At 38.3% G+C, this 18,318-nt stretch overlaps 1 protein-coding gene across 9 annotated transcripts in view; it reads right to left on the bottom strand.

Moving 5' to 3' along the window:
- Nucleotides 1-18,318, bottom strand: part of PFKFB4 (6-phosphofructo-2-kinase/fructose-2,6-biphosphatase 4) — a 95,469-nt gene that overhangs the window by 12,313 nt on the left and 64,838 nt on the right. For 7 of the 9 annotated variants that reach the window (XM_048856180.2, XM_048856183.2, XM_048856184.2 and 4 more), the window contains 9 exons: nucleotides 17,630-17,704; nucleotides 16,449-16,505; nucleotides 15,819-15,940; nucleotides 13,889-14,096; nucleotides 12,117-12,263; nucleotides 9,346-9,450; nucleotides 6,494-6,623; nucleotides 6,003-6,065; nucleotides 24-88 (listed from right to left, as the gene is read on the bottom strand). In XM_048856180.2, coding sequence (XP_048712137.1) covers nucleotides 24-88; nucleotides 6,003-6,065; nucleotides 6,494-6,623; nucleotides 9,346-9,450; nucleotides 12,117-12,263; nucleotides 13,889-14,096; nucleotides 15,819-15,940; nucleotides 16,449-16,505; nucleotides 17,630-17,704 — 972 coding nt within the window. The remainder of the gene's footprint in view (nucleotides 1-23; nucleotides 89-6,002; nucleotides 6,066-6,493; nucleotides 6,624-9,345; nucleotides 9,451-12,116; nucleotides 12,264-13,888; nucleotides 14,097-15,818; nucleotides 15,941-16,448; nucleotides 16,506-17,629; nucleotides 17,705-18,318) is intronic. The other 2 variants (XM_075130568.1, XM_048856181.2) reach the window with 2 other exon arrangements.

The raw sequence follows: 18,318 nt of genomic DNA, 5'->3' as shown, positions 1-18,318 counted from the left end.
TTTGTATTGAACACTTGTCCTACCTCTGGTTTATCTCTGTGTGTGTTTACAGCTTCAATGTTCAGGAATATAGATTCCACCTTACAACCTGTTGACAAAAATTAACCCGATAAGCACTCAATGTTTCTAAAACTGTGTTGCCTTTTTAAAAAAATTACAGTAAATATGTGATCTAACTTTAAAAGATTATTCCCTGTCCTTCCCTCCACCTCTTGGCTTTCACTTGGAATTCCTTTGCTAAGTTCTGATTGTCCTTGGCCTCACAATGAACCAACCCCAGTGGATTTAGTATTTATCCCAGTTTGGTGATTAATCCAGTTCTCATTCTCTTCAACCTCACATTCTTCTTATTACTTTTAACAAGACAGGGAAACTAAGTAATTCACTTTGTTCAAAAACCCTCAAAAATGATGCTAGGCATACACACAATCATAAAACTTCACATCCACTTCTGTTTTTTGGGATATTTTTAGCCTTAGCACCACACTGTAATGCAGAAGATAAATACTGACCTCAAACTTTTAATAACAGTGAATGTGACCGAATGCATGCATATGACAGATATGTAAAGGCCTACATTACTACGGCTGGCACAGGCAAGTCTATTAAATTATTATTAAATTTACCTAACATTTTAACATTTATATAAATGGAAATCTAAAGCTAACCTCTGGGGAGAAGCCAATTTTTTTTTCCATTGGATGAGCCAGCAAGCTCAGAGAAAGTAGGAAAGCCATATTTGTCTCTCATGCTGGATTGGTTTTAACAGAAGCCTCCAGCAAAAATTGATCCATTTACAGACTAGTGACTATCCCGTGCATTAAAAATAAAATGATTGTTTGCAGACAGCAAAGCTGATATGGCCCAGAATGGAGTGAATTTACCCACCTGTCCTTATGTCGAAGACACAAAAGAAACTCACTAAATCACTTGCCACTAATCTGCACTCTCCGTAATTTGGTGGTCTGTCCTCACTCCTCAGCAATATTTAATAACCAAGGGCTGTAGTTCAGGTCTCATATTACTAAGACATCATTATTTTTATGAAATACACTACAAAATATCTATTAGTATGTGCTCTGAAACCTCACACAACATTAAAGCAAAGTACCATCTGTGATGCATTATTATGTTTCTAATTAGTCTGTTCACTTACTAATTACAGTGAATCAGATAAGTTATAATGTATTCTTTCCCCAAATGCAAGTCAAGCAGAAATCCACTTTACTTCCAAAAATTAAAGCTACATCCACAGTCAGGATGGTACAAATTTGTACCATTCCTTAGAGGAGGATCTTTTTTTACTAATATTGAGAAACCCATTTACAACTAGCAATGAGAGAAAAAACTGGGCCAGATGGCCATATCCTGCAGAAAAGCCCATTAAAAGGGGCTGCGGTGAAACTCTGTTCCTCAAGGGAGAACCTTATTAGTTTTTCCACTGGCATGCTCGTCCCCACACACAAGCAACAAAGGGTTCAAACCCCTGATATTTACTCCTGTGGGAATTCTGCCCCACTGTGCACATGCTGAATACATGTTCCCTGCAGAAAATACATTCTGCTGGAGAGGTGCTGCAGTTACACATTATTCCCACCAAGAGCTGCTCTGGCACCCAAACAGAAGGCAACTGCTTCTGGGTGGGAGCAGCCCTGTGCCGATAGGGAGGAGAAAAGGCTGTGTTCCACACAGCGCCCTACTTCTGGGGCCAGGTGAGGAGGCACAGAACATGGAGGTGGATGGACAGAGCGGGGCACATGGGGCTGCTGACAGACTGGGGTTCAGAAGGGCTATTAGGGGGACAGACTGGGGCAGGGGCTGAATGGGAGTGAGGATGCAGAGGTACATGGGGATGGGAAAGGAGTGGTGGCTGAGTGAGGGTGCAAGGACACATGGAGATGGGGGAGATGGTGGCTGAGTAGGGGTGCAGGGCCATATGGAGACAGGGGGTGCAGGGACACATGGGGATGGGGCAGATATGCATGATTGAATGAGAGAGGCTAGGAGTCAGCCAGGGTCTGCATAGGTGAGGCTCCCCAACAATCCCTCCCCCCAAAGAACAAACTGTTCCATACTTCTCCCACCCACACCCAACAGCCCTCCAGGTTCACTCCCAGGCCTCTTTCCAGCAATTACTTCCCTCTCCCTTAGCCGCTCCATTACTCCTGACTCCCCCAAGCCTTTGCATTGCTTCTGAGGGGTGCAGGACATACATTTCTGTGTGGTAGTTTAAATGAATTATTATTTAAAGTTCTGTATCAATATAACTAGTAAGGAATCTATTTGTCAAAAAACATTTTCTGACCTTTTTGTTGTCTGTATTGTTACAGACATACTTGTTGACAGGTATTTTTAAATAAATTACCAAAATAATTGAAACTGGTGTGATTATATTGTGCTCTGTTGACAAATAAAAAAATGCAGAATTTTAAAATATTGTGCACAGAATTTTTAATGGTTTGACACAAAATCTCCTCAGGAGTAATATGTGCAGCTGTTGGGGAACTGTTCGATTCCAAAACTATTTGCACAGAGATTTCTGAACTGTCTGTCCCCTTGCCATTAACTGAGAGATTCTCTCAGGGCCCCAGACCTCCTGCCTTGTCTCCTTAAGGGGGGTTCCAAAAGCACAGAGTTTTGTATATAAATTAATATAGCATCAGATGGTTAACTTTTAAGCAGATGGCTCAGAGTGGGTGGTAGGGGAGTGTTAAGATAATAAGCATAGCGCATCTGTCCATCCCCACCAGTCACTAGGGATGAACACACTGCCAAGTAGGATTCTTGGGAAATGATCTGACACATAGCAAGTAATTATGGGAACATAGTACATACATAACATAGTACAACTACACTTGCAAGAAAGGGACTAAGACAGTAAGTTCAAAGCACTAGGTAATGGCAACTTACTAGGGGACAAAGGTTTCCCAAACACATGAAACACACATGGGTATTACATATCTCATGCTTTATCATATCTTGTCTCATAGAATCCAAGTGACATATCAATATTAGATTCCCAGAAACATTAGCGAATGAAAATATTTATATATTTTAACTTCTGAAGACAAATTTCTTGAGGACAATTACAAATTTGCCAAATTTCATGGTTTCAGTTGGTGAAAATACTAAAAAATAGGTTATGCTGCACCTATCAATCTCACAAATACAAAAATTCCTCTTCATAAGCACAGCCTTCCTCCTATTTTAGTCAGTAGGAGCTGAAGTGGGGTCTCACTGTTAATTCTGTTTTCATATCTGGTATCTTAAAATACTGTTAATAACATTCAGGTCCAATGTCCAAATACAGTATACAAAGTACCCAAAATCACTTAACAGTTCAGTACAATTTCTATATGAAACACTAGAATAGTTTGGGACTGGTAACTTGTACAAGATGCCTTCCTTCTCCGTTAAGATATTTTTAAAATACCAGAAACTCCCAGCACATCTGCCTTGCAACTTGTTATAAATGATTTTGGACACCAGGTGTCACTAAAATGAAGGTTTCAGAGTAACAGCCGTGTTAGTCTGTATTCGCAAAAAGAAAAGGAGTACTTGTGGCACCTTAGAGACTAACCAATTTGTTTGAGCATAAGCTTTCGTGAGCTACAGCTCACTTGTAGCTCACGAAAGCTTATGCTCAAATAAATTGGTTAGTCTCTAAGGTGCCACAAGTACTCCTTTTCTTTTTACTAAAGTGAAGTGTTCTCTTAGCTTGTTTAAAAAGCAAGAATATTTTAGATCATTGTTATGAAGTCTGTAAAAATCTCTATTTTTTTTTCAGATATGAATTCCCCTAGTTTTTAAACAGCTATTTCCTTAATCTTACTTAGACCTGAACAAAAGCTAATTTGGATTTGTTTTTGTTTAAATTGGTATAAACACGATTTATATATATATATATTGTTTAGCCTTTGCCATTTGAATTCCATTGTGTAGCTAAATTGGCAAATGATTTTTTGGAAACTCGTTCCCAGATAAATCATGAGAAATTTCTCTCCATCTACAATTAACCTTCTGAACAGTGATTAGCCATCACAGTGTACAATTAAACAATTATTCTAAGGACAATGTAATGAAGCACATTAAAATAAGACGTGCTGAATTAGGGTTGAGATGCACTTCAGAATCTAAGTAGTGATGAGTTTCTGAAAAGCCACTCTAATTGGAAATTATTGAATTTTATTTCTTGTATTCTGCAGACTTCTGGTAAATCTAAGAGTTTAGATTTGCTGAAATACAATCTAACAGTAATAATTGCTAATGAAGAGTTTTACAGAAAGTGGGGACACAGCCAGGAAAAAAGAAAAAAAAATATATTTTTCTTTAAAAGGAGGGACCACAAATAAATATCTCAGAAAAAACAAACAACCAGCAGACTCTTTGGGGGTAAAAGTTTGACAATTACCAAACTCCCATTTTATAAGCAACCTTCAGAATTTCACTTCCTTATTTTTAATTAGCAGTGGTATTAAATCAGTGCCCAGAGGACCCAACCAGCATTGGAGTCCCCTAGAGCTGTGTAGAACTGATCAATGAAATTGTTTTTAATTGTTCACTTTATTAATATAACTTCATAAGCAAAGTTTTATGAATGAAACAACATTCATTCATAAAACCAGTTACCACAATAACTGGCTAATTGAGTTTCACTTTCAATCCAATTGCTGCTTAACTCGCTGAAACTTACATTGTTTCAACATTGTAACTTCTGTTCACTGCTTGCCATTCCTTACACTTGTCCATACTGTAACTCAAACTCCATTTTAACTTGTCCCAAACTCCATTTTAAAATGCTCACTTCATTTTGTAAAAGCTTGCTGCAACCTTCATTTTTGCAAAACCCTGCTGTAATCTTATTAGTTTAGTTTAGATGTGTGAATGAGGTATATATGGACGATGGAATCAACCTCCAGCCCCAGCCTGTCCTGACGAAATAAAGTGTAAACACCCAACGGCTGAAGATGCAGACAACAGACCTGACAAAGTAAGAGGAGTCCACCCTCAAAAGAAAAAAACAAAAGTACAATTAAAGAAACATCAAAGCCAGGTTCTCAGATGAAAATCATGTCTGCAATTGACAGGTGATCAATCACACCGAACACAGAGCCAGCGTGACACAGCAAGACCTATAGACTCTGGATTCAAACTAAAGCCTACAAAAAGGATGGGGGAGATGGAAGACTTTGAAGGGTAACATTCTGCTGCCAACATGGAAGGGCATCGGTGCATGCCCAACAGATACCCAGCTCTTCCTTGTGCCCGGCTTTCCTGGCCAGTTAGCCACCACAAGCTACGAACCCAAGCCACGAACTCAAGCTACATTCAGGACTGGTAACTATACAGCAGCTGCAGAACCTGTGTGTGTGTGTGTATGAACGAACGTGTGAATGAATGTGAAACTGATTGAAATGTTATAGCTATAACTGACTGCCTACTATGATTCTTTTTGTATTCACAATAAACGTGACATTTTGTCTTATCCCCTCTAATAAGATCCTGATGGTTTTCATTTTATTGGTATAACAGCTGGCACAGTACAAACATAATCAAGGTGTGCTTGCTGGTGAAGTTGGTGAAATATCATCTGGACTAAATTAATGAATACACAAGAAAGTGTCCACCTACACACACTAATTGGTATTTTCATATCTCCGTTATTATACACTTTTCTGCTGTAATCAAAACCCACAAATACATATATGCACACTCCCATTAATTTGGAAAGGAGTTATATATGCATATATAAGGGCAGAATTTGGCCTTCAGCATTTATACATTTAACTATTTATTTTTCCAGTAAAGGAAATTTGTAAAGATGTTTTATGAAAAAGTATTTTGACTAAATAATTTTATTGATATTGGGAAATAAAATTAAATAAGGACTTCTCCCTAAACTTATACTGGAAAGGACTTCACTTTATGTATCTTTACTTTAATAAAATCAAGGGTGGAATTTGATAATAGAATGTTTACCAAAAAAAAGTGTTTTAACTTACCATAAGCCACTGGGGTTAGCTTTAAGACACTATGGAGTGGGCACTTGAGATAAGGCAGTTGTTCTGAGAAATTGAAAAACAAAAATACATATGAAACACTGGGAACAAGAAAATTCACTGAGCTGTAGTGTTTGTTATTTTAAAACTATTTAAAAAGCTTTTCTTCCTAAGTGACACTGAGACCTGTTTTTTGGTGGGGCAGAAAAACATTTATGTATTCAAAGACAGAAATTGTTAAATATAAATTACACACCAGGCATGCAGAAATATAGGTAGGTCATCCATGAAAAAAAATTCCACTTGCCCATTCACCCAGGGGAAGTAACCTTTGATGGGCAAGTGAATTATCACGTTAGAATTTGCTATGACATTAACATGGCATCAAGGGAAGGGTGAGCTTTGTGCCTGGGCTGCATAAGTTGCTAAGACCATTTGCAAGGCTAAGGTGGACCCATTGTATTAAAACATCAATATTTATTAAGGGCATATACCTGCAGTCTTGTCCAGAAAGTAAGCAAGCAGACAGCGCATAACTGCTTGGTGACATATAACAAGCACATTTTCCTGCCTTTCCAGCTCCATAATTACGGGCTCTAATCTCTGAACGAGATCTTCATATGACTGGAAAACAAAAGCATATTGAGCAGTCAGAGGCTTACTTAGGCAGGAATTACTGCACAGTCAGAAGAAACAACTAATGCTAGTTGTCTTATAAACATTTTATTAAGACAGGATATTGACCAGAAAGGAGGCCTACATCTATAAAATGCACTCTGTGAAAGAAAAATAAAAAAGTTTACAATTTTTTACGCTGTAGAGGAAGTGGTTTACTCATTAGCCATTATCTCTGGAGCCAAATTATCCCTCAACCCTCTCAAATATAGAATTTTACCATTTATCTTAATATTCCCTCGATTTGCATGAACGTCTATACTTTGATGTACTCTTACTCATACTTTTTTTGGTTAGTTTGTTTTTTAAATTCAGTTTCCCATTCATGGGTTATCCTGTGCTGGTAATTTATGGCCTGATCCTTCCAATGGGAAAGTACCACACCTTTCATTATTAATTTGGTTCCTAAGTTCTCTTCCATCTTAAATTTTTTTACTCCAATTCAGAAAAGCATCTTTCTTCAGGAAAGCATTTAAGCATGCAACTTGAAGTCAATGCAACTTTAGCATGCATTCAAAGTGGTTAAATGCTGTATTAACTGAAGCACACACTAAGGAAGATGAACAAAAGTCAAGGGTGTTTTCGTTTCTTTATTATTTTCCACGTTTCTGGATTACGCCAGCTCAATAAAACTAAAAATTAAAAATCCCTAAGCTTTGCCTCATCTTAGGCAATCTCTACACTAGCACTTTTGTCGGGAAATCTTTTGTTGGTCGGGGTGTGAAAACACACACACACACACACCCCAGGCCCTGACCAACATAAGTTTCAGTGACAGAAGCGCTGACACAGCTACGACTGCTTGTTTTGGGTGGTTTAATTATCGTCAGCACAGAGCAGCTACACGGGAGATCTTACTGTGATGCAGCTGCAGCGGTATAGCTTGTGCTACTGTTAAGGTCTCTAGTGTAGACATAGCATAGTCAGTTAACACCATAACCCTTCCTGTTTGGGTCATCTTATCCACAACTATTTTACTTCCACAAGAAGATCATGAGGGTGATAACATTTAGGTAGCTGCACTATATTGGCCTTTAAATAAATAAATAAAAAGTTTAGAGTCTGACCTAGATACAAAAGTGCCCATGCCTAGATGACTATTTAAACAAAAACATATACCTTTTAACCTGTAAGTTACCAGTGAGTAGTGACTAAAGCTTGTTTTCATCTGATGTCCACTTGTTGATCTTCTACCCATATTACACACAAAAATAAATAATAATAAAAACAATTAAAATAGTAAATTTACTATTAAAATAACTCCCTCTCTACTAAGACAATCGAAGAGCCTGGGTACTGTACAGCAAAGGAGACAACTCTCAAAGAATAGCGTTTTAGATTAATTTCTAAAAAACCTCCAATTTCACAGAGAATGACAGCCCTAATTGCGATTGTTGATTTGAACACTCTATAGAAAAGATAACATTCTCTATCAAACTCTATACACCTTTTTCACAGAAGCTACCCTGTCATCTCTAAAAGGCAGTCTCTCAAGTTGACTGTTACAAGCACACTGACAAGACACTATAAGGAAACTTTGATTGCCACCACCCATTCTGTACCTGGTACTTTCTCAAGCAATGAATTCACACACATAGATATCTTTAATACTTCTTGTGTGTATGATAAAGCTAAAATATAAATGACATGAACGGTCTACCACTTTATATATTTTGATTTTGACAACAGTAATACTGAATATATTCCAACCTGGTAATATTGAATGACTCAGCTTTGCTGTTATCACCAACAAATACATTTATTTTGAGAAATTAACAAAATAGATTAATCACTAAGAGCAATGAGACAGTTTGAAATGTTTGTTAATCTTTCAGAGGAAGCACTGATGTAAAAAACCAACAGTCCTTGTTTGAGTAGATTAAAAACTTTTCAGTTCTGTGACTGTGTCATTACTAAATGGATTACTCACATCTAGAAGAAAACACTTTATCACAAACCTATTCTGGGCATGATGATCACTCAGACTATTGATGGAAGAGAGCATCAAAGCTTCATTTATGTACCAATGAAGTCCACTGCACTCTTCACAAATGTCAGAACAGGTGTTCTATTTGCTGCCATGAATCCTAATCTTTAGCATACAAAGACAGACCATATGACTATCCATTAATTGCCTCAGTTTAATTATATTAGTCTCCTTATAAAACTGCTAGCAGGTTCATTTTTGTTTCTGAAGTGCAAAACTTTTGCTAGATTACAAGGGAAGCCAATGTGTCTACAGATTTATATAATATTGAACCAAAAATGCATGTTTTATGTGACATTTACCACACACAAAGATGACAACTGTAAATAGTCTTGACAGCATATACCTGCATCTCTAATAATAATAAAACCTGCTCAGTCACCTTGTGAAACAACCAGACTATCAATATAAAAATAATGGTAACATACAAAAATCCTTCCAGGCATATTTCCAAATATGGTATTTATTTTAAAACCAAAAAAAACCATAAATCTTCACAAAGGGTGTATTCAACTAAAAGGTTTTGGCTAAATAAGATCTACAAGCTCCTATAGTCCTTCCACTGGCAAGGAAAACAACGTATTACTCAATTTTCTTCAAGATACCTAGCATCTTAAGAAAACATGATGCTCTCAACTTAAAAAAAAAAAAGAAAAGAAAAAAGAAAAAAAAACAGCAGCATACCTCTCCCTTAGGGTATCTGTATCTGTATTTGTCTTGGTCTCTCAAGGCAAATTCAAGAGGATAGTTTTCCTGAATTTCTTCATATGTCATTTCTTCACAGACTCCCTAAGGGTAACAAAAACAAGTGAGCGGTAGCTCACGAAAGCTTATGCTTAAATAAATTGGTTAGTCTCTAAGGTGCCATTAGTACTCCTTTTCTTTTTACAATATGCATGAGCCTCATCAGGCCCATGGGCACAATAGTAGATCTTTATCTCCCATACCCACAGTGACAGACTTGGAGCTTCTGTGTAATAATTTAGTAATCCTGTAGGTGACCTAGTCATTGACATAGACTGTGTCAATTTCACAGTCATACTGTGGTAGAAGAAAATTTATTATCCACATATATTGCTTTTATTCAATGCAGGATGTCCTCAGAATGAGGACAGTAACCCCCAGATAAGAACATCCCAGCACACACTTGACAGACAACGGGGAAAGCTACTAGTTTCAAAGATCCTACACGGGGTCTCCAAAGAAGCTTCAAAACTTGTAAGTATAAGCGTCGTACAACTGTAAACAAGTGACAAGTGCCAAATATTAACAATTTTTTTCTCTCTCATAAGAACACGCCTGAAGTTTTGGACCTAGAATTATACCGAGTGTCCTTTTTATCAGCTAGGTGCAACACACAACTTGATGGCCATTTCTCTGCTTGCCTACAATGCAATAACCTTTGAATGTTGTGTATGATCCACTGCAAAATTTCAGGGAACATTCTAGATATCAATGGGCAGAATGCGATTGATTTTGCGAAAAGCCAGAAAACCAGATGGGTGAAATGAGGGAACATGCAGAGCTACTAGCTTCAACCAAATCTGCAATTGTCTACATATCAAAGAACTGGTTGATAGCAGCCATTAACACCTTTAACCTAACAATACTCTCCCTTCCCCATATCAGCTCTGCTCATAGCCCCAATGGAGTTTTAAATGCAGACACTTAGTTGAAATGACTTATCTTCCAGAAAGGGGAAGGGGAGGAAGACTTAAGAATGGTGAGGAGGAAGAAGGGATTTGAGTGGGGTGGAAGAGAGGAAAGAACACCACAGAGCCCTTAGCAGCAGAGAGGGAGCTTGTGAGGGTGACGAAGGTACACATGCTCAGGCTACAGAAGAAATGAAATGTGTGACTGTTATGGGGTGCTCACAAAACCCCGCTGGGTTCAGCCCCCTAGCCCCGTTCCCCAATGAGTCAGGACCTCTTCAAGCTGGTGCAACATCCATGCTCTTTAATCCTGTGTCACCACCACCAAGCTCCAACTATTTACAGGTTATTTACAGGTTTGGCCTAGCACAGGCCTCAGTGGCAACAGAGTAGTAGGCTCCTGGCTCCTCCTGAGCCTACTCTCCCCTCCTGCTCTCTGCCCCCTCCCCTCCAATTCACTTCCCCCCTAGCTCTTAGCCCCTGCTAATGAGGCTGGCAGCTGTGGCCAGTTTACTGGCCAGTCGTAGCTAGTGGCCCAGCCACAGTGGATTTGATTTAAATCACTAGTCAGGAAGACTTGATTTAATCATGGATTTCTACATAAAAGTGCATTCTTGTTGGTTGTTATAACCTTAAGACATATTCTTCACAACTCAGAGATAGATGAGACCCAAACTGGGTCTCTTTTACGGCCTGCTGCCATTATAGGTTTTCCCTTCTAGTGAGAGAATGGTATGGTAAATCTCAAATCAATGAAGGCTACACACTCAGAAAGACCTCAAGACTTCTGGAATATGCTGCTCAAAGAGTTTCACTTTTGTTTCTCCTGCCTGTCCCTCTCTTCTCACATTTATCTCCAGACTTCTCTATTCCTCCCCCAACCATCTTCTTATTCATTGAACCTTTTGAAACTTTGCACTTTTAGAGAGAGGTAAGGGACTGATTCTATGTACACAAATTTGTAGAGGGACAATAGTGTTGAGGTCTGTTATTTCTTACCTCTATACATTATTTATTATTTATTTATTTTAAAACATTTTTGCTATTAACAAGCATGCTATCTCTGGAGACACAAATCCACAGTTTGAGAACTGCAAAACTAAGCATCTCTGATGGTATCTTCTAGACTGAGCACTGAGTCCCATTGGGTAGGCAGAAAGATTAACCTAAATAATCTATACAGAAGCCCCTGGAACCTCATAAAATTGTGTCCCTAATCCATGAACTATTGGAACTCATTTACAAAACTTTTTTTAATCATTACATGAATATATTGTCTCATACTATAGAATTAGAATTTATAATCCCTATTCCATGATGAGATATCTTTGAGCTATAATGTGTCTTAATTAAAACGATCTTTAGATAGGTTTTTTCCTCAAAAAGTATTTTATCAAAAAAATCCAATTTAAATTTAAAAAATCCAATTTTTTTTATTTATTTTTTTTAAATCATTGATTTTTATCCACCCTGGGCCCAGCACCAACCCACTTCCCCTGATTGGGGCTGAAGTGGCAGGAGCTGATTAGGGCTTCCCATGCAGCGCCCTGCCATAGTGACACTTTAAGTTGCATATCGTTTAACCAAGACCAAGTCTAAATTCATTAGGGCACCATTTACTAAAACATGTAACACTGTCAATGAGGAAAGGCCATAAACTTTCTGATCTCCAGAACCATAATACTAATCACCTTCTAATCCACACAAGCCCTATTACTGCACAATAAAATGCTCACCATCCCCTATCCGAAACAGAATCACTTTCTTGAATAGTTACAAAAAAGGGAACCCAGGAGAACTTACTGCATCTATTTCATTCAAAACCTTCCACTGTTCATAAGGCACTCCCAAAGCCTCTGCAGTCTGAATTGTCCTTTTCATCTGACTGGTCCAAACTTTCAGATCCTTGATGTTTTGCTCATTAATGAACTGCGCCAAGCTCTTGGCAAACTGAAAAAGACATTAGAGATTGGATGAGGGATCAGTGCTAATATACTGTGGTTGAGTTGGAACCCAATCGGTTCTTGTCCCTCACTGCAAGTTCATTATGTTCCTTTAAAAAGGATCTTTAGACTTTTCCTAAGAATATGACAGTTCCTGTTCAGCAACAAAAAGATAATACAAAGATGATGACAATCCTCTCTGGTACCCCACTCCAGCCCCAAAACAACTTCCTCTTCCATCCTCACCTTACAAAGATTCACAGGTGCCCACTAACTAAGGAGCGCCACAAGTTTAAAAATCAAAACCCAACTTAAAATAAGGACTCCTTGAAAAGTGCTTTGAGCTCAAGGTTAAACACAAGTGTATCAGAGAAGAATTAAAAGAGAAGCCATATATAAAGAGCTAACAGCAAACTACAACGCAATTTGCCCACTCAAACCTCTTACCCACTTGCATGACATTACAGTCAAGGTAAAAGAAATATTTATGTTTGTTATAAGGAAAAGACAGATGAAGAAAGGAAGCTATAAGAGATGGTGTCATAAACATACAGCTAAGGGTAGCATAAAATCTCTCCTTTACCTGTAAAGGGTTAAGAAGCTCAGATAATCTGGTTGGCACTTGATCAAAAGGTCCAATAAGGGGAGAAGATACTTTCAAACCTGTGGTGGAAGGTTTTTGTTTTGGGCTTTTGTGTTCTCTCCGAAGACAAAGAGAGACCAAGCAAGTAATCCAGCTCCTACTGGATAATACATCTAAACTTACAGAAATAGTAAGTAATAGCAAGGAAATGCATTAGAGTATCTTTTGTTTTAGCTTGTGAATTTTCCCTGTGCTAAGAGGGAGGTTTATCCCTGGTTTTTGTAACTTTGAAGTTTTGCCTAGAGGGGAATCTTCTGTGTTTTAAATCTTATTACCCTGTAAAATTACCTTCCATCCTGATTTTACAGAGGTGCTTCTTTACTTTTTTTTCTTTATAATAAAGTTCTGTTTTTTAAGAATCTGATTGGTTTTTAGTGTCCTAAAAACCCAAGGATCTGGTCTGTGCTCACCTGGTTTACCTATTTGGTTGGTAGATTATTCTCAAGCCTCCCCAGGAAAGGGGGTGAAGGGGCTTCGGGGGACATTTTAGGGAAACAGGAACTCCAAGTGGTCTTTTTCCTGAATCTTTGTCTAACTCACTTGGTGGTGGCAGCAGTACCCATCCAAGGACAAGGAAGGATTTGTGCCTTGGGGAAGTTTTTAACCTAAGCTGGCAGAAATAAGCTTGGGGGTCTTTCACGCGGGTCCCCACATCTGTACCCCAGAATTCAGAGTGGGGAGGGAACTCTGACAGATGGTCAACAATATAAGAACACCCATATTGGGTCAGACTAATGGTCCATTTAACCCAGTATCCTATCTCTGACAGTGGACAGTGCCAGATACATTTAGAGGGAATGAATAGAACAGGGCAATTTCAAGTAATCCATCCTGTCATCCAGTCCTAGCTTCTGGAATTTGGAGGTTTAGGGACATCTGGAGCACGGGGTGACAACAGCCATTGATGGACCAATCCTCCATGAACAACGTCAACACCACCCACACAAGGCAACCATTTGTTTGAAGACACTTAATAAAAATGATCTTACCTCTTTCCCCCTAAAGGACAGCCCAGTGTCTCCTCCTATCCTCCCTTTCAGATTCAGCTCACTTTCTCCATGTCGACAGAGGTAGATCGAGCGAGGAGTTACATGGATATTCATGAGGTAGTAGACGATCCGGCTTTGAATATGGTCCATTACTCTATTCACAAGGTAACTCCTTCCAACATCCATGATTTTAATATAGGAAAGATCCCTTTCATGGTAAACAAATGAGTCATAAATAATCATTTGGTTTCTTTTCTCCTCTAACTTATACCAAGGTCCACCAACAAACATCACCACTCAGAAACAAAAAGGCAACTGCCAAAGAGACCACAAATTGAATAAATGTTCAGATATATGAAAATATATAATATCAGTTCATAAGGGCTAATTTTCATTATAAATCCTCAGCCTTGATGCATGGCAGTGAAGTATTGTAAACGGAGATGCAATGAACTCATGCAAACAATTAATTTTACCCTCACACGGAAAGCTCTTCTCACTCTCATGTCACTCCATTCTGTACCACTTCACTTGTGCACTCCCCCCAGCTAGATCCTGCCTCAAAGGCACAGCCCTTCATTGAAAGGAAGATTCAGGAGCAGTCTCAGGAGAAATTCTGACTTGCTCACGTAAGCCTGACACCATTCTGTAAATTGCAGCTATTGCTCCCCACAGCTAATAGATGTCTGGTGGTACAGAAAGGGACTGAAGTCATGGTCACATCCACATGCCTCACTGACCCCTTCTAAAAAGGCTAAGGTCACCAGAAGAGATAGTAAATCCAGCCACCCTGTTGATGTCTCCTTGGCCAACCCCACTCCCACCCAAGCTCTACCCACTCACATTGGGTAAGGTGCAATCTGGCTAATATTGTCTATTTGTTTTCCTCTCCACCCCCATTTCCACCAACTTATATAGCTGAGCTAACAATTTTGAGCAACATTCCACTTAGCGAAAAAGTGTGTCAAGATTGGTGAGCCTAAAATTAGCCTTGTTGTGTTTTCCACATTCAGTTGAGAAACCACATGATAAAAAAAAAATAAGACGACCTATTATTAAATGCAGTAAGGGATAACCATCATCACTTAATCTCTGAAAGCATTCACTGATGTTAATCATTACTGATCTGCACAGGCACAAATATCATGGCTCTTAAAGACATGATATGCACAGATAGATCTGACAGAAGCAGCTTGTCACTGCTCACGGTCAATTACACTAAAATGATTTTTCAGCATGGCAACAGCCTCAAAACAAACTGAGAAATGTACCCAGAGGATAAGTACAGCATAAAACCCTAGGAAGACAGACTGAGTGCTGGTGCTGGGATGTACCATGACAAAGGAAGAGTTATTCCCAGTTTCCAGCCTCTACCTTAATCTCAAAGTGTGTTAAATGTGAATGGCAAGTGCACATCATTTAAAACATTGACCAAATGATTCTGGAGGTCAAATTTACTAAGGCTGAGGCATTCAAAATTGCCACAGGGATTTAGGAGTCAATGTGACTTGTGCTCTTAAATCACTTAGGCCTTGTCTACCTAGAGGAAACGGACCAGCAAAGATATTCCAGAATAACAATTCCACTATAGCTATCCTGGAATAATATAGCTATTCAGGAATAATTCCCCCACATGAACAATATTCTGAAATAAAAGTGACTTTATTCTGATTATAGCAAATTGTGAGTGGAGTAATTATTCTGGAATAAAGCACAGGGACAGCTATGGTGGAATAGTTATGCCAGTCAATTTCCCCATGTAGGCAAGCTGTTAGGGCCTTTGAAAATCTCTCTCTAAATTGCCAACAGATTGAGATAGTAAAAAAAAAAATGGTGACATATTTCCATGACAATGAGATTGAGTACACATTCTCTAATGTAATGTCATGAAATAAAATGGCTGTGACCACAGTATTATTCTGCCACTTACTTGTCCAGAGTTTCATCTAGCATCTCATATGTGTTCTTGTAGCACTCTATTCTTTTCATGAAGTCTTCTGTAGCTTCATCATTACTACAATCAACATAATCAGGACTGCCAAGTTTCACTTGCTATTTAAAGATAAAAGAGCACATGCATTTTCTTTCCCATTTTCAGAAAAGTTTAAAGAAATTTTAACCAAATTTAAATTTCTGGAAATTAAAAATGTGTGTAGCAATGGATGGCTGTTTTAAATCAAAACTAAATAAATGGGTAGGAAAACAAACCAAAAGGAAAAGGAGCTGATGTTTCTTTTCTTTTAGGAGTCCTGCTAAAATAAGACACTCAAAGCACAGCCTGTTTAAAGGTAGATTAAAGAAAAAACAGAACCCATGTGAAGGGTGACCCAACTGCCAAATCATTTTTCCTCTTAAAATGAAATGAAAGGGCACAGTTTTATATTACTGCCATGAAAGGACATTCTTGTTCTGTACTTCAGCAAGACCATTGTGAAAGGAGAGGGAAAATGAGACTAAATGAAAGGTAACATTAAAAGAAGTCATCATCATATGGCTGATTTTAGACAAGCTACAATGTCTCCCACTTCAAGCAATTTAAGAAAACCTTTCTATAACTCACCACAATGTTTGCAGCAATGACCTCTGGATCTACGCATACTGATTCAACAAAGAAGGTCTTTAATCCAAACAGGAAATCACATGTAAGGAAGGAGAAAAGAAAGGAGAGACATTAGAACTGCTCCAGTAATTTGACAACACAAACACACAGTTTCCACCAGTTCATCTATTGAGTCTTGCTAATTATGCCATACTTCAAACATTCCTAGGTAGATTTAGGCTTGGTCATTCAGGATACTCAATGCCCCATTAAAAGTTGAGGGTGCTCTCCACTTTGCGGCATTAGGCTCTCTATTTTTCCCAAGCAACTTTCAGTAACAGAGAGCTTCCGTGGCAAGAAAATTCAGATTGGCAAAGAAGCAGAAATGGAGGGTAGAAGGCAGTGAATTCAGCCTTCCTAAAGGTAATTGATACCTTTGAAACAAAAGCATTTTGGTGTTAAAAGGTTCTCTAATTAATAGAGCAGCTCTTACATATGAGATGTACATAACATGCTTTTCCAAAGATCTACGAAGAAGTTAGATCAGGAAAAAAACAAAACAAAGACTACTAGGAAAATGCTGAATGCCAAAAAATCCTATGCCTAAATAACAGTCTGCTAAATATAAACTTATCTGTATAAAACTGTAAACAAAAAAGAAACCCTCTCTCCATTTATCAAGGATTACTTGTGGCACAAATTATTGTACTAACTTTGCTGTAGCTCACGAAAGCTTACGCTCAAATAAATTTGTTAGTCTCTAAGGTGCCACAAGTAATCCTTTTTGCGAATACAGACTAACACGGCTGCTACTCTGAAACCTCTCCATTTTTCAAAGTTACTAAAGTAAGGGAGTGATAGGACCTTGTTCAGAACAGAATCAGAACTGGGCTAATGACAACCATGTTTGAAACAGTTATTGCTAACATTTATCTGTTATAGGGAACCATAAAACTGATTAAAACATAAAACTGATTAATTTCACCAGGATGCAAACAGCATGCTCGGGGGGGGGAGGGGGAAGAGAAGACACCTTTCTAAACTTGTCAGAAAAAACGTGCTAGATTTCTACTGGCCAACACCGTTTAAAAACTTAGTTGATGTTAGCACAATTCTGATCAGAATGTCGCTAGAGCATAAGACAAAACCATGCATCCACATTAGTCACATTCATATCCCAAGCATCTTAGCTATTGACTCACCTTATAGCCATTCTCCTCACCAAATCTGAAGATTGTTTCTCTGCGTTCTCGTGTTGTGTTTGTAGCATCAAAAACCTAAGACAAATGACAGAGAAAACACTATCATAGTAGAGCTGAAATATTGCCACATCTTGACAACAGCACTAAACGATCAATAAAAGTTTCCAAAACTAAAAGTTTCCTTCAACTTAAAAAAAAAAAAAAAAAAACCACCCATAAACAGGAATAAGTCACTCCCAGGAACAATGTCAAAAACTTTGCTGGCACTAGATTATGGTCATAAGAATTCTGAACAAATAAGATAGCACCTGGGTTGAGAACTCACTTTTCTGAAGCATCTCTACCTATCCTAGTAGTGAAAATATCAAGTTACATTTCTAAAGTGGTCTCCACTTTCAAAAAGTAAACCCCACAGAGATAGACACAATCTAGTTCAATACTGCTGATGATTAAAGCTGGAATTTTTCAAAGGTGCCTAATTTAACACACCACGCCATTAGAAAATAAAAAGCCTCACAATATTATTCACTTCAATAACAAACATGATGTGCATGATCTCATGGGATCCTGTACTGCTCTCCTGTACTTATGCCATGTACCTCCCATACATTTTAATAGCTGCATATACTCCTACTCGTTTCAACTGTATAAAAGAGGTAAACTTATTGGATTTCCCTGTAGAAGTTTTC

The sequence above is a fragment of the Caretta caretta genome, chromosome 7, assembly GCF_965140235.1.
Source record: "Caretta caretta isolate rCarCar2 chromosome 7, rCarCar1.hap1, whole genome shotgun sequence".
Taxonomy (NCBI): domain Eukaryota; kingdom Metazoa; phylum Chordata; order Testudines; family Cheloniidae; genus Caretta; species Caretta caretta.
The sequence above is the reverse complement of the archived record's forward strand: the minus strand, read 5'-3'. Positions and strand labels throughout refer to the sequence as shown.